The 26,105-nt window shown below is 46.7% G+C and overlaps 1 protein-coding gene across 1 annotated transcript in view; it reads left to right on the top strand.

The window, feature by feature from the left end:
- Positions 1-121: 121 nt before the first annotated feature.
- LOC138212159 (uncharacterized) overlaps positions 122-26,105 on the top strand; it is a gene marked incomplete at its 5' end in the record, with an annotated part of 47,836 nt that continues 21,852 nt past the window's right edge. The window contains 102 exons of the mRNA XM_069172443.1: positions 122-143; positions 238-265; positions 371-455; positions 589-735; positions 820-1,031; positions 1,134-1,237; positions 1,332-1,453; positions 1,558-1,725; positions 1,933-2,132; positions 2,224-2,336; positions 2,525-2,631; positions 2,771-2,947; positions 3,243-3,451; positions 3,548-3,642; positions 3,754-3,779; positions 3,946-3,967; positions 4,062-4,089; positions 4,195-4,279; positions 4,413-4,559; positions 4,644-4,855; positions 4,958-5,061; positions 5,156-5,277; positions 5,382-5,549; positions 5,757-5,956; positions 6,048-6,160; positions 6,349-6,455; positions 6,595-6,771; positions 7,067-7,275; positions 7,372-7,466; positions 7,578-7,603; positions 7,770-7,791; positions 7,886-7,913; positions 8,019-8,103; positions 8,237-8,383; positions 8,468-8,679; positions 8,782-8,885; positions 8,980-9,101; positions 9,206-9,373; positions 9,581-9,780; positions 9,872-9,984; positions 10,173-10,279; positions 10,419-10,595; positions 10,891-11,099; positions 11,196-11,290; positions 11,402-11,427; positions 11,594-11,615; positions 11,710-11,737; positions 11,843-11,927; positions 12,061-12,207; positions 12,292-12,503; positions 12,606-12,709; positions 12,804-12,925; positions 13,030-13,197; positions 13,405-13,604; positions 13,696-13,808; positions 13,997-14,103; positions 14,243-14,419; positions 14,715-14,923; positions 15,020-15,114; positions 15,226-15,251; positions 15,418-15,439; positions 15,534-15,561; positions 15,667-15,751; positions 15,885-16,031; positions 16,116-16,327; positions 16,430-16,533; positions 16,628-16,749; positions 16,854-17,021; positions 17,229-17,428; positions 17,520-17,632; positions 17,821-17,927; positions 18,067-18,243; positions 18,539-18,747; positions 18,844-18,938; positions 19,050-19,075; positions 19,242-19,263; positions 19,358-19,385; positions 19,491-19,575; positions 19,709-19,855; positions 19,940-20,151; positions 20,254-20,357; positions 20,452-20,573; positions 20,678-20,845; positions 21,053-21,252; positions 21,344-21,456; positions 21,645-21,751; positions 21,891-22,067; positions 22,363-22,571; positions 22,668-22,762; positions 22,874-22,899; positions 23,066-23,087; positions 23,182-23,209; positions 23,315-23,399; positions 23,533-23,679; positions 23,764-23,975; positions 24,078-24,181; positions 24,276-24,397; positions 24,502-24,669; positions 24,877-25,076; positions 25,168-25,280; positions 25,469-25,575; positions 25,715-25,891. Of these exons, the coding sequence (XP_069028544.1) occupies positions 122-143; positions 238-265; positions 371-455; positions 589-735; positions 820-1,031; positions 1,134-1,237; positions 1,332-1,453; positions 1,558-1,725; positions 1,933-2,132; positions 2,224-2,336; positions 2,525-2,631; positions 2,771-2,947; positions 3,243-3,451; positions 3,548-3,642; positions 3,754-3,779; positions 3,946-3,967; positions 4,062-4,089; positions 4,195-4,279; positions 4,413-4,559; positions 4,644-4,855; positions 4,958-5,061; positions 5,156-5,277; positions 5,382-5,549; positions 5,757-5,956; positions 6,048-6,160; positions 6,349-6,455; positions 6,595-6,771; positions 7,067-7,275; positions 7,372-7,466; positions 7,578-7,603; positions 7,770-7,791; positions 7,886-7,913; positions 8,019-8,103; positions 8,237-8,383; positions 8,468-8,679; positions 8,782-8,885; positions 8,980-9,101; positions 9,206-9,373; positions 9,581-9,780; positions 9,872-9,984; positions 10,173-10,279; positions 10,419-10,595; positions 10,891-11,099; positions 11,196-11,290; positions 11,402-11,427; positions 11,594-11,615; positions 11,710-11,737; positions 11,843-11,927; positions 12,061-12,207; positions 12,292-12,503; positions 12,606-12,709; positions 12,804-12,925; positions 13,030-13,197; positions 13,405-13,604; positions 13,696-13,808; positions 13,997-14,103; positions 14,243-14,419; positions 14,715-14,923; positions 15,020-15,114; positions 15,226-15,251; positions 15,418-15,439; positions 15,534-15,561; positions 15,667-15,751; positions 15,885-16,031; positions 16,116-16,327; positions 16,430-16,533; positions 16,628-16,749; positions 16,854-17,021; positions 17,229-17,428; positions 17,520-17,632; positions 17,821-17,927; positions 18,067-18,243; positions 18,539-18,747; positions 18,844-18,938; positions 19,050-19,075; positions 19,242-19,263; positions 19,358-19,385; positions 19,491-19,575; positions 19,709-19,855; positions 19,940-20,151; positions 20,254-20,357; positions 20,452-20,573; positions 20,678-20,845; positions 21,053-21,252; positions 21,344-21,456; positions 21,645-21,751; positions 21,891-22,067; positions 22,363-22,571; positions 22,668-22,762; positions 22,874-22,899; positions 23,066-23,087; positions 23,182-23,209; positions 23,315-23,399; positions 23,533-23,679; positions 23,764-23,975; positions 24,078-24,181; positions 24,276-24,397; positions 24,502-24,669; positions 24,877-25,076; positions 25,168-25,280; positions 25,469-25,575; positions 25,715-25,891 (12,375 nt within the window). The remainder of the gene's footprint in view (positions 144-237; positions 266-370; positions 456-588; positions 736-819; positions 1,032-1,133; positions 1,238-1,331; positions 1,454-1,557; positions 1,726-1,932; positions 2,133-2,223; positions 2,337-2,524; positions 2,632-2,770; positions 2,948-3,242; positions 3,452-3,547; positions 3,643-3,753; positions 3,780-3,945; positions 3,968-4,061; positions 4,090-4,194; positions 4,280-4,412; positions 4,560-4,643; positions 4,856-4,957; positions 5,062-5,155; positions 5,278-5,381; positions 5,550-5,756; positions 5,957-6,047; positions 6,161-6,348; positions 6,456-6,594; positions 6,772-7,066; positions 7,276-7,371; positions 7,467-7,577; positions 7,604-7,769; positions 7,792-7,885; positions 7,914-8,018; positions 8,104-8,236; positions 8,384-8,467; positions 8,680-8,781; positions 8,886-8,979; positions 9,102-9,205; positions 9,374-9,580; positions 9,781-9,871; positions 9,985-10,172; positions 10,280-10,418; positions 10,596-10,890; positions 11,100-11,195; positions 11,291-11,401; positions 11,428-11,593; positions 11,616-11,709; positions 11,738-11,842; positions 11,928-12,060; positions 12,208-12,291; positions 12,504-12,605; positions 12,710-12,803; positions 12,926-13,029; positions 13,198-13,404; positions 13,605-13,695; positions 13,809-13,996; positions 14,104-14,242; positions 14,420-14,714; positions 14,924-15,019; positions 15,115-15,225; positions 15,252-15,417; positions 15,440-15,533; positions 15,562-15,666; positions 15,752-15,884; positions 16,032-16,115; positions 16,328-16,429; positions 16,534-16,627; positions 16,750-16,853; positions 17,022-17,228; positions 17,429-17,519; positions 17,633-17,820; positions 17,928-18,066; positions 18,244-18,538; positions 18,748-18,843; positions 18,939-19,049; positions 19,076-19,241; positions 19,264-19,357; positions 19,386-19,490; positions 19,576-19,708; positions 19,856-19,939; positions 20,152-20,253; positions 20,358-20,451; positions 20,574-20,677; positions 20,846-21,052; positions 21,253-21,343; positions 21,457-21,644; positions 21,752-21,890; positions 22,068-22,362; positions 22,572-22,667; positions 22,763-22,873; positions 22,900-23,065; positions 23,088-23,181; positions 23,210-23,314; positions 23,400-23,532; positions 23,680-23,763; positions 23,976-24,077; positions 24,182-24,275; positions 24,398-24,501; positions 24,670-24,876; positions 25,077-25,167; positions 25,281-25,468; positions 25,576-25,714; positions 25,892-26,105) is intronic.

The raw sequence follows: 26,105 nt of genomic DNA, 5'->3' as shown, positions 1-26,105 counted from the left end.
GATTGCTATTTACATGACACAGGTTTGGCACTGTGACTGGAAAATAGAGGTCAGGTCAAGGTGTTTGAAGCTGAAGTAGCTTTTCCCACTCGACTAACAATTACATTTTATCTGTCTCCAGTGCAAGCAGACCCCAGTTGATGGTAAGTCTTCAAAATACCAGACATTTCACCTTTGATGACACAATCACCTTCTCAAGTACCAATGTCTGACACGTGAATGTTGTCTTTTTCTCAGCGGACCTCATCTGTGCTGCAGTCAATAGGTGGGTGGATTGCTGTTTTGTCTGGTGCTGCGTTTGCATTGGTAAAGTTCTTTTACGCAACGTTGCCAAGATGACAATGGATTTCTGTTTAATTCTTTTCTTCAGATCCCGACTTGATGGAACCTTGTCAACTGGCAATTCGTCTACCGGCCCGTGCACTTTTACCATCACTGAACACGCCTGTTCCTCGGTAAGATTGTTTTATGCAAGCTGTAAATCCCCCCCCAAAAATGAGTCTGCCTTTAAAACATTAAGATCCTGAGGCAAATATCTTTAAGTTCGGAGTGGTTGACCGTACTTCTGGTCATCTTTGTTTTCCCAAGGCTACACATCTCGATGCCAGCAGCTTGGTCACACTGATGAAATGCTCACTGGAAAGCCAAAGGGTGTACCCGGTAGAAGTCTGGAAGCTTTTCTTCCAAAAAGTTTCTCCTGCGCTGGACCAGGCTCTTGAGACATTCGCTACCATGGTAAATTCAGTCCCACAATTTCACGACGATAGTTTTTCCCCGCGGGAAGTTTGTGTCCAACCGAAACGCTTTTTCCGATTCTAGGCCCCCAACAACAGCAAGCCAAACTTGGCACATGCTCTCGAGGCTCTTGGAGAGGTGAGAATTGCCAACTTCACCCAGGCACAACTGCAGGACAAGAATTTTGTCGACAGATGGTTCCGGAATAAGATCCGACCGTTTCTGGCCTCTCCATCCTCCAACTTCCTATTCTGCCTGAGCTCCAACAACTTCAGCTGCGTGACGTACCGCACTGTGTAAGCAAATATGCCATATGTTTCTCCACTGTCAACACGATTGCAGAGAAAGCTGCCGTTTTCTAGTTGTGCAGGTGTTAAAGGCCTTCTCTCCAATGTTAGCATTCAGGCACTCAGCAGCCAAAGGGCATCCATGGACCGTGACAGACAGCATGCAGTCTTCACTCATTTCATCAGACCATTCCTGTCAAGAAATGACACATCAGGTAGAGACAGGCACTCGGGCTCAATTTGGCAATGTCTCGGTAACATGTCATGGTCCTACCCTGCCAATGTTCTTTGTTTCCTTGTCTTTTGCAGATCCTGGCTGCGTCTCAGCTTTCACAGGTCGTAGTGAAGAGTGGCTGCGGGTAAACCTTGGCAACTTCTCCAATTTTGCCACCTTGGAGGATTTGCAAGCCCTCAATCCCAACTTCTCCATCGTGAGTGGCAACTGCAGTCGTAGAAATCTTCTCCAAAATTGAAATCTTTCGCTCATGGCTTTGCAATTACTGATGTTTGACTCCGTATTGATTCCCTCTTGCAGGCCGATTCCTTGCCATTGCTCAATCCTTCTCAGGTGGCACAGTCGATACTGAGCTCGGGGGCCTCGAATGACACAGAACTAATCGATCGTGTTTTTGAGCGACTCGAGGAGGGCGACGCTCTGGAAAATGTTGATGAATTCTTGACACAGCTGACAGCAACTGAAGAGGTAGGCTACTCCTTGAAGTTGTGGGACAGTCCGGCTCTTATAACCGAGCATTGTCAGTACTCAGACATGAATCTAAACCTCCACATCAGTTGTAGGGGAATCATTAATATCAAGTACTTCATGGCATCCTTTCCGGCATCTTGTGCGACGTATTTGCAACATGTGAACCTTGTGGTGTTGACCTCCTCTGGTGTCCTAATTTGACAGGTCCCAGATTTCCAACCTGTTGTGAGAGACCGTGTAATGAATAGGACCTTCGCCATCATCAGTCCCCATTTGCCGGCCTTCACTGAAGAGGACTTGGACGAGTGGTTCCATGTTAAACTGCTGCCCGTCCTCCCAAGTTTCACACCAATGATGCTCAAGAATGCAACCTCAAACATCTCCTGCACGAGATACCAAGTCATGTGAGTAACTCTTAAACAACAACATCTCACACCAAAGTACAAACATGCTGACGAGGGACTGTGTAAGAACGTTCTGCTCCATCTTTTGTAGTCTGAGTGGGATCGCCAAAGTTTTCACCGAGACGCCCTCGCACAGACAAGAAGAAAACACAAGGGTTCTGCTGGAGTACCTGAAAAATTCCACCAGAGGGGTCAACGAGTCAGGTAGGTCTAATGCAGTTAACTGCGGCAGGTGGTTGCTTGTGTGGACCTGCCCGTGGACTTGAAATTGTGAAATATGATGCTGAACTTGCCATGAGAAGGAAACAGGCCATGGAACTGATGCATTTGTTTCGTTGACAAAATATGCGCACCAAATTGCACGTATGCCAATGCCCGTCTATGTGCCTCAGGTTGCAGGCAGGGAAATCCGAGTGATGCAGAATGGATCGAAAGAAACTTGGGTCCATTTTCCATCTACGTAACCTACTCTGAGCTCAAAGCCTTCGGCATCTCTGGGGTAAGTTGTACATCTCACTACCAATGTTTCTTGAGAAAAACAGCACATCGTTCAGGGCTTGGAACCTCCACAGACCGGGCGGCTTTTGCTGAGTCAAAAAGAAAAGGAATCGATACGTTCTCTTTGTTCCCATCATCAGGTGGAAGTTGTAGACACCCTCTCACCACAGCAAAAGGCTGAGCTGATCTTGGACCCCGACAGTGGCGCTTTGGAGAATGAGACCGTTGTAACCGTGGTGTTCAAAAGCTTGACAGAGTCCGATGATGACGAGCAGCTAAATGAGTTTTTCGAGGCCTTCACAAGCATCAACAAACAGGTGAATGCTTAGCATAACGTTGCCATGTTATTTGCCAATAAGTTGGTTGAGAAACCTGCCATGTACATCTTGCTCAAGGAGCTTTTTGCGGCAGCGAATAAGGAGCCAAGATTTGAATCAATGCGATGCAGTTGTGATCTGCTTCTTGACTGAATTGTTGCCAATGGTGGCTTCAGTCATGCCTCCGATGCAGGAAAATACAAAGATGTGCCATCCAGCGTGGTGTCATTTTCACGTTGATTTGAGAAAGGTAAAATGTCCTCCTGAACAGCAACGTGAATCCTTTTGCTTCCAGAGAAACATCACCTTCATCGAGAATCCAGGTGTACGAAAGACCATCTTGAACCTCACCTTGACAGCCCTTGCTCCTGAATTTGAAGACTTTGAGCCTGAAGACTTTCAGCTTTGGTTCCAGGTCCATTTGACTGTTGTGATAGCGAGCCTCCAGCCTGACAGCTTGCGGGTGCTCCCCAGGGACATCAGCTGTGCTTCCTACGCAGCTATGTAAGACACGCTACTTCTGAAGTCATATGTTGAGTGTCCATGATGTCAGACTGTGGCACCAGAAAAGTCACAATAATTTCTGTTTTCTTCTGTCAGACTCACCGGTCTTCGGCAAAGTTTGAAATCCCTGCCACTGGTTCTTTCACGTGACGTGAGATCAAGCGTAAAGTCACTCAAGGACACTTTCACACGTACGTGGCAAAAACACTCTGCTGAGAAACTTTTTGCAGAAAGCCCAATACCACCACTGTGATGGCAACTTCATTAATGCCATGCCTTCATTTTATTTCTCCCTACAACAGGTTGCTCAATACCAGATTCCTTCATGGTAAGTTGAATTCGATGGGTGTATTGTATGAATTATTCAACATTTGATTGCTATTTACATGACACAGGTTTGGCACTGTGACTGGAAAATAGAGGTCAGGTCAAGGTGTTTGAAGCTGAAGTAGCTTTTCCCACTCGACTAACAATTACATTTTATCTGTCTCCAGTGCAAGCAGACCCCAGTTGATGGTAAGTCTTCAAAATACCAGACATTTCACCTTTGATGACACAATCACCTTCTCAAGTACCAATGTCTGACACGTGAATGTTGTCTTTTTCTCAGCGGACCTCATCTGTGCTGCAGTCAATAGGTGGGTGGATTGCTGTTTTGTCTGGTGCTGCGTTTGCATTGGTAAAGTTCTTTTACGCAACGTTGCCAAGATGACAATGGATTTCTGTTTAATTCTTTTCTTCAGATCCCGACTTGATGGAACCTTGTCAACTGGCAATTCGTCTACCGGCCCGTGCACTTTTACCATCACTGAACACGCCTGTTCCTCGGTAAGATTGTTTTATGCAAGCTGTAAATCCCCCCCCAAAAATGAGTCTGCCTTTAAAACATTAAGATCCTGAGGCAAATATCTTTAAGTTCGGAGTGGTTGACCGTACTTCTGGTCATCTTTGTTTTCCCAAGGCTACACATCTCGATGCCAGCAGCTTGGTCACACTGATGAAATGCTCACTGGAAAGCCAAAGGGTGTACCCGGTAGAAGTCTGGAAGCTTTTCTTCCAAAAAGTTTCTCCTGCGCTGGACCAGGCTCTTGAGACATTCGCTACCATGGTAAATTCAGTCCCACAATTTCACGACGATAGTTTTTCCCCGCGGGAAGTTTGTGTCCAACCGAAACGCTTTTTCCGATTCTAGGCCCCCAACAACAGCAAGCCAAACTTGGCACATGCTCTCGAGGCTCTTGGAGAGGTGAGAATTGCCAACTTCACCCAGGCACAACTGCAGGACAAGAATTTTGTCGACAGATGGTTCCGGAATAAGATCCGACCGTTTCTGGCCTCTCCATCCTCCAACTTCCTATTCTGCCTGAGCTCCAACAACTTCAGCTGCGTGACGTACCGCACTGTGTAAGCAAATATGCCATATGTTTCTCCACTGTCAACACGATTGCAGAGAAAGCTGCCGTTTTCTAGTTGTGCAGGTGTTAAAGGCCTTCTCTCCCATGTTAGCATTCAGGCACTCAGCAGCCAAAGGGCATCCATGGACCGTGACAGACAGCATGCAGTCTTCACTCATTTCATCAGACCATTCCTGTCAAGAAATGACACATCAGGTAGAGACAGGCACTCGGGCTCAATTTGGCAATGTCTCGGTAACATGTCATGGTCCTACCCTGCCAATGTTCTTTGTTTCCTTGTCTTTTGCAGATCCTGGCTGCGTCTCAGCTTTCACAGGTCGTAGTGAAGAGTGGCTGCGGGTAAACCTTGGCAACTTCTCCAATTTTGCCACCTTGGAGGATTTGCAAGCCCTCAATCCCAACTTCTCCATCGTGAGTGGCAACTGCAGTCGTAGAAATCTTCTCCAAAATTGAAATCTTTCGCTCATGGCTTTGCAATTACTGATGTTTGACTCCGTATTGATTCCCTCTTGCAGGCCGATTCCTTGCCATTGCTCAATCCTTCTCAGGTGGCACAGTCGATACTGAGCTCGGGGGCCTCGAATGACACAGAACTAATCGATCGTGTTTTTGAGCGACTCGAGGAGGGCGACGCTCTGGAAAATGTTGATGAATTCTTGACACAGCTGACAGCAACTGAAGAGGTAGGCTACTCCTTGAAGTTGTGGGACAGTCCGGCTCTTATAACCGAGCATTGTCAGTACTCAGACATGAATCTAAACCTCCACATCAGTTGTAGGGGAATCATTAATATCAAGCACTTCATGGCATCCTTTCCGGCATCTTGTGCGACGTATTTGCAACATGTGAACCTTGTGGTGTTGACCTCCTCTGGTGTCCTAATTTGACAGGTCCCAGATTTCCAACCTGTTGTGAGAGACCGTGTAATGAATAGGACCTTCGCCATCATCAGTCCCCATTTGCCGGCCTTCACTGAAGAGGACTTGGACGAGTGGTTCCATGTTAAACTGCTGCCCGTCCTCCCAAGTTTCACACCAATGATGCTCAAGAATGCAACCTCAAACATCTCCTGCACGAGATACCAAGTCATGTGAGTAACTCTTAAACAACAACATCTCACACCAAAGTACAAACATGCTGACGAGGGACTGTGTAAGAACGTTCTGCTCCATCTTTTGTAGTCTGAGTGGGATCGCCAAAGTTTTCACCGAGACGCCCTCGCACAGACAAGAAGAAAACACAAGGGTTCTGCTGGAGTACCTGAAAAATTCCACCAGAGGGGTCAACGAGTCAGGTAGGTCTAATGCAGTTAACTGCGGCAGGTGGTTGCTTGTGTGGACCTGCCCGTGGACTTGAAATTGTGAAATATGATGCTGAACTTGCCATGAGAAGGAAACAGGCCATGGAACTGATGCATTTGTTTCGTTGACAAAATATGCGCACCAAATTGCACGTATGCCAATGCCCGTCTATGTGCCTCAGGTTGCAGGCAGGGAAATCCGAGTGATGCAGAATGGATCGAAAGAAACTTGGGTCCATTTTCCATTTACGTAACCTACTCTGAGCTCAAAGCCTTCGGCATCTCTGGGGTAAGTTGTACATCTCACTACCAATGTTTCTTGAGAAAAACAGCACATCGTTCAGGGCTTGGAACCTCCACAGACCGGGCGGCTTTTGCTGAGTCAAAAAGAAAAGGAATCGATACGTTCTCTTTGTTCCCATCATCAGGTGGAAGTTGTAGACACCCTCTCACCACAGCAAAAGGCTGAGCTGATCTTGGACCCCGACAGTGGCGCTTTGGAGAATGAGACCGTTGTAACCGTGGTGTTCAAAAGCTTGACAGAGTCCGATGATGACGAGCAGCTAAATGAGTTTTTCGAGGCCTTCACAAGCATCAACAAACAGGTGAATGCTTAGCATAACGTTGCCATGTTATTTGCCAATAAGTTGGTTGAGAAACCTGCCATGTACATCTTGCTCAAGGAGCTTTTTGCGGCAGCGAATAAGGAGCCAAGATTTGAATCAATGCGATGCAGTTGTGATCTGCTTCTTGACTGAATTGTTGCCAATGGTGGCTTCAGTCATGCCTCCGATGCAGGAAAATACAAAGATGTGCCATCCAGCGTGGTGTCATTTTCACGTTGATTTGAGAAAGGTAAAATGTCCTCCTGAACAGCAACGTGAATCCTTTTGCTTCCAGAGAAACATCACCTTCATCGAGAATCCAGGTGTACGAAAGACCATCTTGAACCTCACCTTGACAGCCCTTGCTCCTGAATTTGAAGACTTTGAGCCTGAAGACTTTCAGCTTTGGTTCCAGGTCCATTTGACTGTTGTGATAGCGAGCCTCCAGCCTGACAGCTTGCGGGTGCTCCCCAGGGACATCAGCTGTGCTTCCTACGCAGCTATGTAAGACACGCTACTTCTGAAGTCATATGTTGAGTGTCCATGATGTCAGACTGTGGCACCAGAAAAGTCACAATAATTTCTGTTTTCTTCTGTCAGACTCACCGGTCTTCGGCAAAGTTTGAAATCCCTGCCACTGGTTCTTTCACGTGACGTGAGATCAAGCGTAAAGTCACTCAAGGACACTTTCACACGTACGTGGCAAAAACACTCTGCTGAGAAACTTTTTGCAGAAAGCCCAATACCACCACTGTGATGGCAACTTCATTAATGCCATGCCTTCATTTTATTTCTCCCTACAACAGGTTGCTCAATACCAGATTCCTTCATGGTAAGTTGAATTCGATGGGTGTATTGTATGAATTATTCAACATTTGATTGCTATTTACATGACACAGGTTTGGCACTGTGACTGGAAAATAGAGGTCAGGTCAAGGTGTTTGAAGCTGAAGTAGCTTTTCCCACTCGACTAACAATTACATTTTATCTGTCTCCAGTGCAAGCAGACCCCAGTTGATGGTAAGTCTTCAAAATACCAGACATTTCACCTTTGATGACACAATCACCTTCTCAAGTACCAATGTCTGACACGTGAATGTTGTCTTTTTCTCAGCGGACCTCATCTGTGCTGCAGTCAATAGGTGGGTGGATTGCTGTTTTGTCTGGTGCTGCGTTTGCATTGGTAAAGTTCTTTTACGCAACGTTGCCAAGATGACAATGGATTTCTGTTTAATTCTTTTCTTCAGATCCCGACTTGATGGAACCTTGTCAACTGGCAATTCGTCTACCGGCCCGTGCACTTTTACCATCACTGAACACGCCTGTTCCTCGGTAAGATTGTTTTATGCAAGCTGTAAATCCCCCCCCAAAAATGAGTCTGCCTTTAAAACATTAAGATCCTGAGGCAAATATCTTTAAGTTCGGAGTGGTTGACCGTACTTCTGGTCATCTTTGTTTTCCCAAGGCTACACATCTCGATGCCAGCAGCTTGGTCACACTGATGAAATGCTCACTGGAAAGCCAAAGGGTGTACCCGGTAGAAGTCTGGAAGCTTTTCTTCCAAAAAGTTTCTCCTGCGCTGGACCAGGCTCTTGAGACATTCGCTACCATGGTAAATTCAGTCCCACAATTTCACGACGATAGTTTTTCCCCGCGGGAAGTTTGTGTCCAACCGAAACGCTTTTTCCGATTCTAGGCCCCCAACAACAGCAAGCCAAACTTGGCACATGCTCTCGAGGCTCTTGGAGAGGTGAGAATTGCCAACTTCACCCAGGCACAACTGCAGGACAAGAATTTTGTCGACAGATGGTTCCGGAATAAGATCCGACCGTTTCTGGCCTCTCCATCCTCCAACTTCCTATTCTGCCTGAGCTCCAACAACTTCAGCTGCGTGACGTACCGCACTGTGTAAGCAAATATGCCATATGTTTCTCCACTGTCAACACGATTGCAGAGAAAGCTGCCGTTTTCTAGTTGTGCAGGTGTTAAAGGCCTTCTCTCCAATGTTAGCATTCAGGCACTCAGCAGCCAAAGGGCATCCATGGACCGTGACAGACAGCATGCAGTCTTCACTCATTTCATCAGACCATTCCTGTCAAGAAATGACACATCAGGTAGAGACAGGCACTCGGGCTCAATTTGGCAATGTCTCGGTAACATGTCATGGTCCTACCCTGCCAATGTTCTTTGTTTCCTTGTCTTTTGCAGATCCTGGCTGCGTCTCAGCTTTCACAGGTCGTAGTGAAGAGTGGCTGCGGGTAAACCTTGGCAACTTCTCCAATTTTGCCACCTTGGAGGATTTGCAAGCCCTCAATCCCAACTTCTCCATCGTGAGTGGCAACTGCAGTCGTAGAAATCTTCTCCAAAATTGAAATCTTTCGCTCATGGCTTTGCAATTACTGATGTTTGACTCCGTATTGATTCCCTCTTGCAGGCCGATTCCTTGCCATTGCTCAATCCTTCTCAGGTGGCACAGTCGATACTGAGCTCGGGGGCCTCGAATGACACAGAACTAATCGATCGTGTTTTTGAGCGACTCGAGGAGGGCGACGCTCTGGAAAATGTTGATGAATTCTTGACACAGCTGACAGCAACTGAAGAGGTAGGCTACTCCTTGAAGTTGTGGGACAGTCCGGCTCTTATAACCGAGCATTGTCAGTACTCAGACATGAATCTAAACCTCCACATCAGTTGTAGGGGAATCATTAATATCAAGTACTTCATGGCATCCTTTCCGGCATCTTGTGCGACGTATTTGCAACATGTGAACCTTGTGGTGTTGACCTCCTCTGGTGTCCTAATTTGACAGGTCCCAGATTTCCAACCTGTTGTGAGAGACCGTGTAATGAATAGGACCTTCGCCATCATCAGTCCCCATTTGCCGGCCTTCACTGAAGAGGACTTGGACGAGTGGTTCCATGTTAAACTGCTGCCCGTCCTCCCAAGTTTCACACCAATGATGCTCAAGAATGCAACCTCAAACATCTCCTGCACGAGATACCAAGTCATGTGAGTAACTCTTAAACAACAACATCTCACACCAAAGTACAAACATGCTGACGAGGGACTGTGTAAGAACGTTCTGCTCCATCTTTTGTAGTCTGAGTGGGATCGCCAAAGTTTTCACCGAGACGCCCTCGCACAGACAAGAAGAAAACACAAGGGTTCTGCTGGAGTACCTGAAAAATTCCACCAGAGGGGTCAACGAGTCAGGTAGGTCTAATGCAGTTAACTGCGGCAGGTGGTTGCTTGTGTGGACCTGCCCGTGGACTTGAAATTGTGAAATATGATGCTGAACTTGCCATGAGAAGGAAACAGGCCATGGAACTGATGCATTTGTTTCGTTGACAAAATATGCGCACCAAATTGCACGTATGCCAATGCCCGTCTATGTGCCTCAGGTTGCAGGCAGGGAAATCCGAGTGATGCAGAATGGATCGAAAGAAACTTGGGTCCATTTTCCATCTACGTAACCTACTCTGAGCTCAAAGCCTTCGGCATCTCTGGGGTAAGTTGTACATCTCACTACCAATGTTTCTTGAGAAAAACAGCACATCGTTCAGGGCTTGGAACCTCCACAGACCGGGCGGCTTTTGCTGAGTCAAAAAGAAAAGGAATCGATACGTTCTCTTTGTTCCCATCATCAGGTGGAAGTTGTAGACACCCTCTCACCACAGCAAAAGGCTGAGCTGATCTTGGACCCCGACAGTGGCGCTTTGGAGAATGAGACCGTTGTAACCGTGGTGTTCAAAAGCTTGACAGAGTCCGATGATGACGAGCAGCTAAATGAGTTTTTCGAGGCCTTCACAAGCATCAACAAACAGGTGAATGCTTAGCATAACGTTGCCATGTTATTTGCCAATAAGTTGGTTGAGAAACCTGCCATGTACATCTTGCTCAAGGAGCTTTTTGCGGCAGCGAATAAGGAGCCAAGATTTGAATCAATGCGATGCAGTTGTGATCTGCTTCTTGACTGAATTGTTGCCAATGGTGGCTTCAGTCATGCCTCCGATGCAGGAAAATACAAAGATGTGCCATCCAGCGTGGTGTCATTTTCACGTTGATTTGAGAAAGGTAAAATGTCCTCCTGAACAGCAACGTGAATCCTTTTGCTTCCAGAGAAACATCACCTTCATCGAGAATCCAGGTGTACGAAAGACCATCTTGAACCTCACCTTGACAGCCCTTGCTCCTGAATTTGAAGACTTTGAGCCTGAAGACTTTCAGCTTTGGTTCCAGGTCCATTTGACTGTTGTGATAGCGAGCCTCCAGCCTGACAGCTTGCGGGTGCTCCCCAGGGACATCAGCTGTGCTTCCTACGCAGCTATGTAAGACACGCTACTTCTGAAGTCATATGTTGAGTGTCCATGATGTCAGACTGTGGCACCAGAAAAGTCACAATAATTTCTGTTTTCTTCTGTCAGACTCACCGGTCTTCGGCAAAGTTTGAAATCCCTGCCACTGGTTCTTTCACGTGACGTGAGATCAAGCGTAAAGTCACTCAAGGACACTTTCACACGTACGTGGCAAAAACACTCTGCTGAGAAACTTTTTGCAGAAAGCCCAATACCACCACTGTGATGGCAACTTCATTAATGCCATGCCTTCATTTTATTTCTCCCTACAACAGGTTGCTCAATACCAGATTCCTTCATGGTAAGTTGAATTCGATGGGTGTATTGTATGAATTATTCAACATTTGATTGCTATTTACATGACACAGGTTTGGCACTGTGACTGGAAAATAGAGGTCAGGTCAAGGTGTTTGAAGCTGAAGTAGCTTTTCCCACTCGACTAACAATTACATTTTATCTGTCTCCAGTGCAAGCAGACCCCAGTTGATGGTAAGTCTTCAAAATACCAGACATTTCACCTTTGATGACACAATCACCTTCTCAAGTACCAATGTCTGACACGTGAATGTTGTCTTTTTCTCAGCGGACCTCATCTGTGCTGCAGTCAATAGGTGGGTGGATTGCTGTTTTGTCTGGTGCTGCGTTTGCATTGGTAAAGTTCTTTTACGCAACGTTGCCAAGATGACAATGGATTTCTGTTTAATTCTTTTCTTCAGATCCCGACTTGATGGAACCTTGTCAACTGGCAATTCGTCTACCGGCCCGTGCACTTTTACCATCACTGAACACGCCTGTTCCTCGGTAAGATTGTTTTATGCAAGCTGTAAATCCCCCCCCAAAAATGAGTCTGCCTTTAAAACATTAAGATCCTGAGGCAAATATCTTTAAGTTCGGAGTGGTTGACCGTACTTCTGGTCATCTTTGTTTTCCCAAGGCTACACATCTCGATGCCAGCAGCTTGGTCACACTGATGAAATGCTCACTGGAAAGCCAAAGGGTGTACCCGGTAGAAGTCTGGAAGCTTTTCTTCCAAAAAGTTTCTCCTGCGCTGGACCAGGCTCTTGAGACATTCGCTACCATGGTAAATTCAGTCCCACAATTTCACGACGATAGTTTTTCCCCGCGGGAAGTTTGTGTCCAACCGAAACGCTTTTTCCGATTCTAGGCCCCCAACAACAGCAAGCCAAACTTGGCACATGCTCTCGAGGCTCTTGGAGAGGTGAGAATTGCCAACTTCACCCAGGCACAACTGCAGGACAAGAATTTTGTCGACAGATGGTTCCGGAATAAGATCCGACCGTTTCTGGCCTCTCCATCCTCCAACTTCCTATTCTGCCTGAGCTCCAACAACTTCAGCTGCGTGACGTACCGCACTGTGTAAGCAAATATGCCATATGTTTCTCCACTGTCAACACGATTGCAGAGAAAGCTGCCGTTTTCTAGTTGTGCAGGTGTTAAAGGCCTTCTCTCCAATGTTAGCATTCAGGCACTCAGCAGCCAAAGGGCATCCATGGACCGTGACAGACAGCATGCAGTCTTCACTCATTTCATCAGACCATTCCTGTCAAGAAATGACACATCAGGTAGAGACAGGCACTCGGGCTCAATTTGGCAATGTCTCGGTAACATGTCATGGTCCTACCCTGCCAATGTTCTTTGTTTCCTTGTCTTTTGCAGATCCTGGCTGCGTCTCAGCTTTCACAGGTCGTAGTGAAGAGTGGCTGCGGGTAAACCTTGGCAACTTCTCCAATTTTGCCACCTTGGAGGATTTGCAAGCCCTCAATCCCAACTTCTCCATCGTGAGTGGCAACTGCAGTCGTAGAAATCTTCTCCAAAATTGAAATCTTTCGCTCATGGCTTTGCAATTACTGATGTTTGACTCCGTATTGATTCCCTCTTGCAGGCCGATTCCTTGCCATTGCTCAATCCTTCTCAGGTGGCACAGTCGATACTGAGCTCGGGGGCCTCGAATGACACAGAACTAATCGATCGTGTTTTTGAGCGACTCGAGGAGGGCGACGCTCTGGAAAATGTTGATGAATTCTTGACACAGCTGACAGCAACTGAAGAGGTAGGCTACTCCTTGAAGTTGTGGGACAGTCCGGCTCTTATAACCGAGCATTGTCAGTACTCAGACATGAATCTAAACCTCCACATCAGTTGTAGGGGAATCATTAATATCAAGTACTTCATGGCATCCTTTCCGGCATCTTGTGCGACGTATTTGCAACATGTGAACCTTGTGGTGTTGACCTCCTCTGGTGTCCTAATTTGACAGGTCCCAGATTTCCAACCTGTTGTGAGAGACCGTGTAATGAATAGGACCTTCGCCATCATCAGTCCCCATTTGCCGGCCTTCACTGAAGAGGACTTGGACGAGTGGTTCCATGTTAAACTGCTGCCCGTCCTCCCAAGTTTCACACCAATGATGCTCAAGAATGCAACCTCAAACATCTCCTGCACGAGATACCAAGTCATGTGAGTAACTCTTAAACAACAACATCTCACACCAAAGTACAAACATGCTGACGAGGGACTGTGTAAGAACGTTCTGCTCCATCTTTTGTAGTCTGAGTGGGATCGCCAAAGTTTTCACCGAGACGCCCTCGCACAGACAAGAAGAAAACACAAGGGTTCTGCTGGAGTACCTGAAAAATTCCACCAGAGGGGTCAACGAGTCAGGTAGGTCTAATGCAGTTAACTGCGGCAGGTGGTTGCTTGTGTGGACCTGCCCGTGGACTTGAAATTGTGAAATATGATGCTGAACTTGCCATGAGAAGGAAACAGGCCATGGAACTGATGCATTTGTTTCGTTGACAAAATATGCGCACCAAATTGCACGTATGCCAATGCCCGTCTATGTGCCTCAGGTTGCAGGCAGGGAAATCCGAGTGATGCAGAATGGATCGAAAGAAACTTGGGTCCATTTTCCATCTACGTAACCTACTCTGAGCTCAAAGCCTTCGGCATCTCTGGGGTAAGTTGTACATCTCACTACCAATGTTTCTTGAGAAAAACAGCACATCGTTCAGGGCTTGGAACCTCCACAGACCGGGCGGCTTTTGCTGAGTCAAAAAGAAAAGGAATCGATACGTTCTCTTTGTTCCCATCATCAGGTGGAAGTTGTAGACACCCTCTCACCACAGCAAAAGGCTGAGCTGATCTTGGACCCCGACAGTGGCGCTTTGGAGAATGAGACCGTTGTAACCGTGGTGTTCAAAAGCTTGACAGAGTCCGATGATGACGAGCAGCTAAATGAGTTTTTCGAGGCCTTCACAAGCATCAACAAACAGGTGAATGCTTAGCATAACGTTGCCATGTTATTTGCCAATAAGTTGGTTGAGAAACCTGCCATGTACATCTTGCTCAAGGAGCTTTTTGCGGCAGCGAATAAGGAGCCAAGATTTGAATCAATGCGATGCAGTTGTGATCTGCTTCTTGACTGAATTGTTGCCAATGGTGGCTTCAGTCATGCCTCCGATGCAGGAAAATACAAAGATGTGCCATCCAGCGTGGTGTCATTTTCACGTTGATTTGAGAAAGGTAAAATGTCCTCCTGAACAGCAACGTGAATCCTTTTGCTTCCAGAGAAACATCACCTTCATCGAGAATCCAGGTGTACGAAAGACCATCTTGAACCTCACCTTGACAGCCCTTGCTCCTGAATTTGAAGACTTTGAGCCTGAAGACTTTCAGCTTTGGTTCCAGGTCCATTTGACTGTTGTGATAGCGAGCCTCCAGCCTGACAGCTTGCGGGTGCTCCCCAGGGACATCAGCTGTGCTTCCTACGCAGCTATGTAAGACACGCTACTTCTGAAGTCATATGTTGAGTGTCCATGATGTCAGACTGTGGCACCAGAAAAGTCACAATAATTTCTGTTTTCTTCTGTCAGACTCACCGGTCTTCGGCAAAGTTTGAAATCCCTGCCACTGGTTCTTTCACGTGACGTGAGATCAAGCGTAAAGTCACTCAAGGACACTTTCACACGTACGTGGCAAAAACACTCTGCTGAGAAACTTTTTGCAGAAAGCCCAATACCACCACTGTGATGGCAACTTCATTAATGCCATGCCTTCATTTTATTTCTCCCTACAACAGGTTGCTCAATACCAGATTCCTTCATGGTAAGTTGAATTCGATGGGTGTATTGTATGAATTATTCAACATTTGATTGCTATTTACATGACACAGGTTTGGCACTGTGACTGGAAAATAGAGGTCAGGTCAAGGTGTTTGAAGCTGAAGTAGCTTTTCCCACTCGACTAACAATTACATTTTATCTGTCTCCAGTGCAAGCAGACCCCAGTTGATGGTAAGTCTTCAAAATACCAGACATTTCACCTTTGATGACACAATCACCTTCTCAAGTACCAATGTCTGACACGTGAATGTTGTCTTTTTCTCAGCGGACCTCATCTGTGCTGCAGTCAATAGGTGGGTGGATTGCTGTTTTGTCTGGTGCTGCGTTTGCATTGGTAAAGTTCTTTTACGCAACGTTGCCAAGATGACAATGGATTTCTGTTTAATTCTTTTCTTCAGATCCCGACTTGATGGAACCTTGTCAACTGGCAATTCGTCTACCGGCCCGTGCACTTTTACCATCACTGAACACGCCTGTTCCTCGGTAAGATTGTTTTATGCAAGCTGTAAATCCCCCCCCAAAAATGAGTCTGCCTTTAAAACATTAAGATCCTGAGGCAAATATCTTTAAGTTCGGAGTGGTTGACCGTACTTCTGGTCATCTTTGTTTTCCCAAGGCTACACATCTCGATGCCAGCAGCTTGGTCACACTGATGAAATGCTCACTGGAAAGCCAAAGGGTGTACCCGGTAGAAGTCTGGAAGCTTTTCTTCCAAAAAGTTTCTCCTGCGCTGGACCAGGCTCTTGAGACATTCGCTACCATGGTAAATTCAGTCCCACAATTTCACGACGATAGTTTTTCCCCGCGGGAAGTTTGTGTCCAACCGAAACGCTTTTTCCGATTCTAGGCCCCCAACAACAGCAAGCCAAACTTGGCACATGCTCTCGAGGCTCTTGGAGAGGTGAGAATTGCCAACTTCACCCAGGCACAACTGCAGGACAAGAATTTTGTCGACAGATGGTTCCGGAATAAGATCCGACCGTTTCTGGCCTCTCCATCCTCCAACTTCCTATTCTGCCTGAGCTCCAACAACTTCAGCTGCGTGACGTACCGCACTGTGTAAGCAAATATGCCATATGTTTCTCCACTGTCAACACGATTGCAGAGAAAGCTGCCGTTTTCTAGTTGTGCAGGTGTTAAAGGCCTTCTCTCCAATGTTAGCATTCAGGCACTCAGCAGCCAAAGGGCATCCATGGACCGTGACAGACAGCATGCAGTCTTCACTCATTTCATCAGACCATTCCTGTCAAGAAATGACACATCAGGTAGAGACAGGCACTCGGGCTCAATTTGGCAATGTCTCGGTAACATGTCATGGTCCTACCCTGCCAATGTTCTTTGTTTCCTTGTCTTTTGCAGATCCTGGCTGCGTCTCAGCTTTCACAGGTCGTAGTGAAGAGTGGCTGCGGGTAAACCTTGGCAACTTCTCCAATTTTGCCACCTTGGAGGATTTGCAAGCCCTCAATCCCAACTTCTCCATCGTGAGTGGCAACTGCAGTCGTAGAAATCTTCTCCAAAATTGAAATCTTTCGCTCATGGCTTTGCAATTACTGATGTTTGACTCCGTATTGATTCCCTCTTGCAGGCCGATTCCTTGCCATTGCTCAATCCTTCTCAGGTGGCACAGTCGATACTGAGCTCGGGGGCCTCGAATGACACAGAACTAATCGATCGTGTTTTTGAGCGACTCGAGGAGGGCGACGCTCTGGAAAATGTTGATGAATTCTTGACACAGCTGACAGCAACTGAAGAGGTAGGCTACTCCTTGAAGTTGTGGGACAGTCCGGCTCTTATAACCGAGCATTGTCAGTACTCAGACATGAATCTAAACCTCCACATCAGTTGTAGGGGAATCATTAATATCAAGTACTTCATGGCATCCTTTCCGGCATCTTGTGCGACGTATTTGCAACATGTGAACCTTGTGGTGTTGACCTCCTCTGGTGTCCTAATTTGACAGGTCCCAGATTTCCAACCTGTTGTGAGAGACCGTGTAATGAATAGGACCTTCGCCATCATCAGTCCCCATTTGCCGGCCTTCACTGAAGAGGACTTGGACGAGTGGTTCCATGTTAAACTGCTGCCCGTCCTCCCAAGTTTCACACCAATGATGCTCAAGAATGCAACCTCAAACATCTCCTGCACGAGATACCAAGTCATGTGAGTAACTCTTAAACAACAACATCTCACACCAAAGTACAAACATGCTGACGAGGGACTGTGTAAGAACGTTCTGCTCCATCTTTTGTAGTCTGAGTGGGATCGCCAAAGTTTTCACCGAGACGCCCTCGCACAGACAAGAAGAAAACACAAGGGTTCTGCTGGAGTACCTGAAAAATTCCACCAGAGGGGTCAACGAGTCAGGTAGGTCTAATGCAGTTAACTGCGGCAGGTGGTTGCTTGTGTGGACCTGCCCGTGGACTTGAAATTGTGAAATATGATGCTGAACTTGCCATGAGAAGGAAACAGGCCATGGAACTGATGCATTTGTTTCGTTGACAAAATATGCGCACCAAATTGCACGTATGCCAATGCCCGTCTATGTGCCTCAGGTTGCAGGCAGGGAAATCCGAGTGATGCAGAATGGATCGAAAGAAACTTGGGTCCATTTTCCATCTACGTAACCTACTCTGAGCTCAAAGCCTTCGGCATCTCTGGGGTAAGTTGTACATCTCACTACCAATGTTTCTTGAGAAAAACAGCACATCGTTCAGGGCTTGGAACCTCCACAGACCGGGCGGCTTTTGCTGAGTCAAAAAGAAAAGGAATCGATACGTTCTCTTTGTTCCCATCATCAGGTGGAAGTTGTAGACACCCTCTCACCACAGCAAAAGGCTGAGCTGATCTTGGACCCCGACAGTGGCGCTTTGGAGAATGAGACCGTTGTAACCGTGGTGTTCAAAAGCTTGACAGAGTCCGATGATGACGAGCAGCTAAATGAGTTTTTCGAGGCCTTCACAAGCATCAACAAACAGGTGAATGCTTAGCATAACGTTGCCATGTTATTTGCCAATAAGTTGGTTGAGAAACCTGCCATGTACATCTTGCTCAAGGAGCTTTTTGCGGCAGCGAATAAGGAGCCAAGATTTGAATCAATGCGATGCAGTTGTGATCTGCTTCTTGACTGAATTGTTGCCAATGGTGGCTTCAGTCATGCCTCCGATGCAGGAAAATACAAAGATGTGCCATCCAGCGTGGTGTCATTTTCACGTTGATTTGAGAAAGGTAAAATGTCCTCCTGAACAGCAACGTGAATCCTTTTGCTTCCAGAGAAACATCACCTTCATCGAGAATCCAGGTGTACGAAAGACCATCTTGAACCTCACCTTGACAGCCCTTGCTCCTGAATTTGAAGACTTTGAGCCTGAAGACTTTCAGCTTTGGTTCCAGGTCCATTTGACTGTTGTGATAGCGAGCCTCCAGCCTGACAGCTTGCGGGTGCTCCCCAGGGACATCAGCTGTGCTTCCTACGCAGCTATGTAAGACACGCTACTTCTGAAGTCATATGTTGAGTGTCCATGATGTCAGACTGTGGCACCAGAAAAGTCACAATAATTTCTGTTTTCTTCTGTCAGACTCACCGGTCTTCGGCAAAGTTTGAAATCCCTGCCACTGGTTCTTTCACGTGACGTGAGATCAAGCGTAAAGTCACTCAAGGACACTTTCACACGTACGTGGCAAAAACACTCTGCTGAGAAACTTTTTGCAGAAAGCCCAATACCACCACTGTGATGGCAACTTCATTAATGCCATGCCTTCATTTTATTTCTCCCTACAACAGGTTGCTCAATACCAGATTCCTTCATGGTAAGTTGAATTCGATGGGTGTATTGTATGAATTATTCAACATTTGATTGCTATTTACATGACACAGGTTTGGCACTGTGACTGGAAAATAGAGGTCAGGTCAAGGTGTTTGAAGCTGAAGTAGCTTTTCCCACTCGACTAACAATTACATTTTATCTGTCTCCAGTGCAAGCAGACCCCAGTTGATGGTAAGTCTTCAAAATACCAGACATTTCACCTTTGATGACACAATCACCTTCTCAAGTACCAATGTCTGACACGTGAATGTTGTCTTTTTCTCAGCGGACCTCATCTGTGCTGCAGTCAATAGGTGGGTGGATTGCTGTTTTGTCTGGTGCTGCGTTTGCATTGGTAAAGTTCTTTTACGCAACGTTGCCAAGATGACAATGGATTTCTGTTTAATTCTTTTCTTCAGATCCCGACTTGATGGAACCTTGTCAACTGGCAATTCGTCTACCGGCCCGTGCACTTTTACCATCACTGAACACGCCTGTTCCTCGGTAAGATTGTTTTATGCAAGCTGTAAATCCCCCCCCAAAAATGAGTCTGCCTTTAAAACATTAAGATCCTGAGGCAAATATCTTTAAGTTCGGAGTGGTTGACCGTACTTCTGGTCATCTTTGTTTTCCCAAGGCTACACATCTCGATGCCAGCAGCTTGGTCACACTGATGAAATGCTCACTGGAAAGCCAAAGGGTGTACCCGGTAGAAGTCTGGAAGCTTTTCTTCCAAAAAGTTTCTCCTGCGCTGGACCAGGCTCTTGAGACATTCGCTACCATGGTAAATTCAGTCCCACAATTTCACGACGATAGTTTTTCCCCGCGGGAAGTTTGTGTCCAACCGAAACGCTTTTTCCGATTCTAGGCCCCCAACAACAGCAAGCCAAACTTGGCACATGCTCTCGAGGCTCTTGGAGAGGTGAGAATTGCCAACTTCACCCAGGCACAACTGCAGGACAAGAATTTTGTCGACAGATGGTTCCGGAATAAGATCCGACCGTTTCTGGCCTCTCCATCCTCCAACTTCCTATTCTGCCTGAGCTCCAACAACTTCAGCTGCGTGACGTACCGCACTGTGTAAGCAAATATGCCATATGTTTCTCCACTGTCAACACGATTGCAGAGAAAGCTGCCGTTTTCTAGTTGTGCAGGTGTTAAAGGCCTTCTCTCCCATGTTAGCATTCAGGCACTCAGCAGCCAAAGGGCATCCATGGACCGTGACAGACAGCATGCAGTCTTCACTCATTTCATCAGACCATTCCTGTCAAGAAATGACACATCAGGTAGAGACAGGCACTCGGGCTCAATTTGGCAATGTCTCGGTAACATGTCATGGTCCTACCCTGCCAATGTTCTTTGTTTCCTTGTCTTTTGCAGATCCTGGCTGCGTCTCAGCTTTCACAGGTCGTAGTGAAGAGTGGCTGCGGGTAAACCTTGGCAACTTCTCCAATTTTGCCACCTTGGAGGATTTGCAAGCCCTCAATCCCAACTTCTCCATCGTGAGTGGCAACTGCAGTCGTAGAAATCTTCTCCAAAATTGAAATCTTTCGCTCATGGCTTTGCAATTACTGATGTTTGACTCCGTATTGATTCCCTCTTGCAGGCCGATTCCTTGCCATTGCTCAATCCTTCTCAGGTGGCACAGTCGATACTGAGCTCGGGGGCCTCGAATGACACAGAACTAATCGATCGTGTTTTTGAGCGACTCGAGGAGGGCGACGCTCTGGAAAATGTTGATGAATTCTTGACACAGCTGACAGCAACTGAAGAGGTAGGCTACTCCTTGAAGTTGTGGGACAGTCCGGCTCTTATAACCGAGCATTGTCAGTACTCAGACATGAATCTAAACCTCCACATCAGTTGTAGGGGAATCATTAATATCAAGCACTTCATGGCATCCTTTCCGGCATCTTGTGCGACGTATTTGCAACATGTGAACCTTGTGGTGTTGACCTCCTCTGGTGTCCTAATTTGACAGGTCCCAGATTTCCAACCTGTTGTGAGAGACCGTGTAATGAATAGGACCTTCGCCATCATCAGTCCCCATTTGCCGGCCTTCACTGAAGAGGACTTGGACGAGTGGTTCCATGTTAAACTGCTGCCCGTCCTCCCAAGTTTCACACCAATGATGCTCAAGAATGCAACCTCAAACATCTCCTGCACGAGATACCAAGTCATGTGAGTAACTCTTAAACAACAACATCTCACACCAAAGTACAAACATGCTGACGAGGGACTGTGTAAGAACGTTCTGCTCCATCTTTTGTAGTCTGAGTGGGATCGCCAAAGTTTTCACCGAGACGCCCTCGCACAGACAAGAAGAAAACACAAGGGTTCTGCTGGAGTACCTGAAAAATTCCACCAGAGGGGTCAACGAGTCAGGTAGGTCTAATGCAGTTAACTGCGGCAGGTGGTTGCTTGTGTGGACCTGCCCGTGGACTTGAAATTGTGAAATATGATGCTGAACTTGCCATGAGAAGGAAACAGGCCATGGAACTGATGCATTTGTTTCGTTGACAAAATATGCGCACCAAATTGCACGTATGCCAATGCCCGTCTATGTGCCTCAGGTTGCAGGCAGGGAAATCCGAGTGATGCAGAATGGATCGAAAGAAACTTGGGTCCATTTTCCATCTACGTAACCTACTCTGAGCTCAAAGCCTTCGGCATCTCTGGGGTAAGTTGTACATCTCACTACCAATGTTTCTTGAGAAAAACAGCACATCGTTCAGGGCTTGGAACCTCCACAGACCGGGCGGCTTTTGCTGAGTCAAAAAGAAAAGGAATCGATACGTTCTCTTTGTTCCCATCATCAGGTGGAAGTTGTAGACACCCTCTCACCACAGCAAAAGGCTGAGCTGATCTTGGACCCCGACAGTGGCGCTTTGGAGAATGAGACCGTTGTAACCGTGGTGTTCAAAAGCTTGACAGAGTCCGATGATGACGAGCAGCTAAATGAGTTTTTCGAGGCCTTCACAAGCATCAACAAACAGGTGAATGCTTAGCATAACGTTGCCATGTTATTTGCCAATAAGTTGGTTGAGAAACCTGCCATGTACATCTTGCTCAAGGAGCTTTTTGCGGCAGCGAATAAGGAGCCAAGATTTGAATCAATGCGATGCAGTTGTGATCTGCTTCTTGACTGAATTGTTGCCAATGGTGGCTTCAGTCATGCCTCCGATGCAGGAAAATACAAAGATGTGCCATCCAGCGTGGTGTCATTTTCACGTTGATTTGAGAAAGGTAAAATGTCCTCCTGAACAGCAACGTGAATCCTTTTGCTTCCAGAGAAACATCACCTTCATCGAGAATCCAGGTGTACGAAAGACCATCTTGAACCTCACCTTGACAGCCCTTGCTCCTGAATTTGAAGACTTTGAGCCTGAAGACTTTCAGCTTTGGTTCCAGGTCCATTTGACTGTTGTGATAGCGAGCCTCCAGCCTGACAGCTTGCGGGTGCTCCCCAGGGACATCAGCTGTGCTTCCTACGCAGCTATGTAAGACACGCTACTTCTGAAGTCATATGTTGAGTGTCCATGATGTCAGACTGTGGCACCAGAAAAGTCACAATAATTTCTGTTTTCTTCTGTCAGACTCACCGGTCTTCGGCAAAGTTTGAAATCCCTGCCACTGGTTCTTTCACGTGACGTGAGATCAAGCGTAAAGTCACTCAAGGACACTTTCACACGTACGTGGCAAAAACACTCTGCTGAGAAACTTTTTGCAGAAAGCCCAATACCACCACTGTGATGGCAACTTCATTAATGCCATGCCTTCATTTTATTTCTCCCTACAACAGGTTGCTCAATACCAGATTCCTTCATGGTAAGTTGAATTCGATGGGTGTATTGTATGAATTATTCAACATTTGATTGCTATTTACATGACACAGGTTTGGCACTGTGACTGGAAAATAGAGGTCAGGTCAAGGTGTTTGAAGCTGAAGTAGCTTTTCCCACTCGACTAACAATTACATTTTATCTGTCTCCAGTGCAAGCAGACCCCAGTTGATGGTAAGTCTTCAAAATACCAGACATTTCACCTTTGATGACACAATCACCTTCTCAAGTACCAATGTCTGACACGTGAATGTTGTCTTTTTCTCAGCGGACCTCATCTGTGCTGCAGTCAATAGGTGGGTGGATTGCTGTTTTGTCTGGTGCTGCGTTTGCATTGGTAAAGTTCTTTTACGCAACGTTGCCAAGATGACAATGGATTTCTGTTTAATTCTTTTCTTCAGATCCCGACTTGATGGAACCTTGTCAACTGGCAATTCGTCTACCGGCCCGTGCACTTTTACCATCACTGAACACGCCTGTTCCTCGGTAAGATTGTTTTATGCAAGCTGTAAATCCCCCCCCAAAAATGAGTCTGCCTTTAAAACATTAAGATCCTGAGGCAAATATCTTTAAGTTCGGAGTGGTTGACCGTACTTCTGGTCATCTTTGTTTTCCCAAGGCTACACATCTCGATGCCAGCAGCTTGGTCACACTGATGAAATGCTCACTGGAAAGCCAAAGGGTGTACCCGGTAGAAGTCTGGAAGCTTTTCTTCCAAAAAGTTTCTCCTGCGCTGGACCAGGCTCTTGAGACATTCGCTACCATGGTAAATTCAGTCCCACAATTTCACGACGATAGTTTTTCCCCGCGGGAAGTTTGTGTCCAACCGAAACGCTTTTTCCGATTCTAGGCCCCCAACAACAGCAAGCCAAACTTGGCACATGCTCTCGAGGCTCTTGGAGAGGTGAGAATTGCCAACTTCACCCAGGCACAACTGCAGGACAAGAATTTTGTCGACAGATGGTTCCGGAATAAGATCCGACCGTTTCTGGCCTCTCCATCCTCCAACTTCCTATTCTGCCTGAGCTCCAACAACTTCAGCTGCGTGACGTACCGCACTGTGTAAGCAAATATGCCATATGTTTCTCCACTGTCAACACGATTGCAGAGAAAGCTGCCGTTTTCTAGTTGTGCAGGTGTTAAAGGCCTTCTCTCCCATGTTAGCATTCAGGCACTCAGCAGCCAAAGGGCATCCATGGACCGTGACAGACAGCATGCAGTCTTCACTCATTTCATCAGACCATTCCTGTCAAGAAATGACACATCAGGTAGAGACAGGCACTCGGGCTCAATTTGGCAATGTCTCGGTAACATGTCATGGTCCTACCCTGCCAATGTTCTTTGTTTCCTTGTCTTTTGCAGATCCTGGCTGCGTCTCAGCTTTCACAGGTCGTAGTGAAGAGTGGCTGCGGGTAAACCTTGGCAACTTCTCCAATTTTGCCACCTTGGAGGATTTGCAAGCCCTCAATCCCAACTTCTCCATCGTGAGTGGCAACTGCAGTCGTAGAAATCTTCTCCAAAATTGAAATCTTTCGCTCATGGCTTTGCAATTACTGATGTTTGACTCCGTATTGATTCCCTCTTGCAGGCCGATTCCTTGCCATTGCTCAATCCTTCTCAGGTGGCACAGTCGATACTGAGCTCGGGGGCCTCGAATGACACAGAACTAATCGATCGTGTTTTTGAGCGACTCGAGGAGGGCGACGCTCTGGAAAATGTTGATGAATTCTTGACACAGCTGACAGCAACTGAAGAGGTAGGCTACTCCTTGAAGTTGTGGGACAGTCCGGCTCTTATAACCGAGCATTGTCAGTACTCAGACATGAATCTAAACCTCCACATCAGTTGTAGGGGAATCATTAATATCAAGTACTTCATGGCATCCTTTCCGGCATCTTGTGCGACGTATTTGCAACATGTGAACCTTGTGGTGTTGACCTCCTCTGGTGTCCTAATTTGACAGGTCCCAGATTTCCAACCTGTTGTGAGAGACCGTGTAATGAATAGGACCTTCGCCATCATCAGTCCCCATTTGCCGGCCTTCACTGAAGAGGACTTGGACGAGTGGTTCCATGTTAAACTGCTGCCCGTCCTCCCAAGTTTCACACCAATGATGCTCAAGAATGCAACCTCAAACATCTCCTGCACGAGATACCAAGTCATGTGAGTAACTCTTAAACAACAACATCTCACACCAAAGTACAAACATGCTGACGAGGGACTGTGTAAGAACGTTCTGCTCCATCTTTTGTAGTCTGAGTGGGATCGCCAAAGTTTTCACCGAGACGCCCTCGCACAGACAAGAAGAAAACACAAGGGTTCTGCTGGAGTACCTGAAAAATTCCACCAGAGGGGTCAACGAGTCAGGTAGGTCTAATGCAGTTAACTGCGGCAGGTGGTTGCTTGTGTGGACCTGCCCGTGGACTTGAAATTGTGAAATATGATGCTGAACTTGCCATGAGAAGGAAACAGGCCATGGAACTGATGCATTTGTTTCGTTGACAAAATATGCGCACCAAATTGCACGTATGCCAATGCCCGTCTATGTGCCTCAGGTTGCAGGCAGGGAAATCCGAGTGATGCAGAATGGATCGAAAGAAACTTGGGTCCATTTTCCATCTACGTAACCTACTCTGAGCTCAAAGCCTTCGGCATCTCTGGGGTAAGTTGTACATCTCACTACCAATGTTTCTTGAGAAAAACAGCACATCGTTCAGGGCTTGGAACCTCCACAGACCGGGCGGCTTTTGCTGAGTCAAAAAGAAAAGGAATCGATACGTTCTCTTTGTTCCCATCATCAGGTGGAAGTTGTAGACACCCTCTCACCACAGCAAAAGGCTGAGCTGATCTTGGACCCCGACAGTGGCGCTTTGGAGAATGAGACCGTTGTAACCGTGGTGTTCAAAAGCTTGACAGAGTCCGATGATGACGAGCAGCTAAATGAGTTTTTCGAGGCCTTCACAAGCATCAACAAACAGGTGAATGCTTAGCATAACGTTGCCATGTTATTTGCCAATAAGTTGGTTGAGAAACCTGCCATGTACATCTTGCTCAAGGAGCTTTTTGCGGCAGCGAATAAGGAGCCAAGATTTGAATCAATGCGATGCAGTTGTGATCTGCTTCTTGACTGAATTGTTGCCAATGGTGGCTTCAGTCATGCCTCCGATGCAGGAAAATACAAAGATGTGCCAT

The sequence above is a fragment of the Embiotoca jacksoni genome, unplaced genomic scaffold (genome assembly GCF_022577435.1).
Source record: "Embiotoca jacksoni isolate LCO1_2020_lvr unplaced genomic scaffold, fEmbJac1.0.p SCAF_53, whole genome shotgun sequence".
NCBI lineage: Eukaryota > Metazoa > Chordata > Actinopteri > Embiotocidae > Embiotoca > Embiotoca jacksoni.
This window is presented reverse-complemented; position numbering and strand designations above follow the sequence as displayed.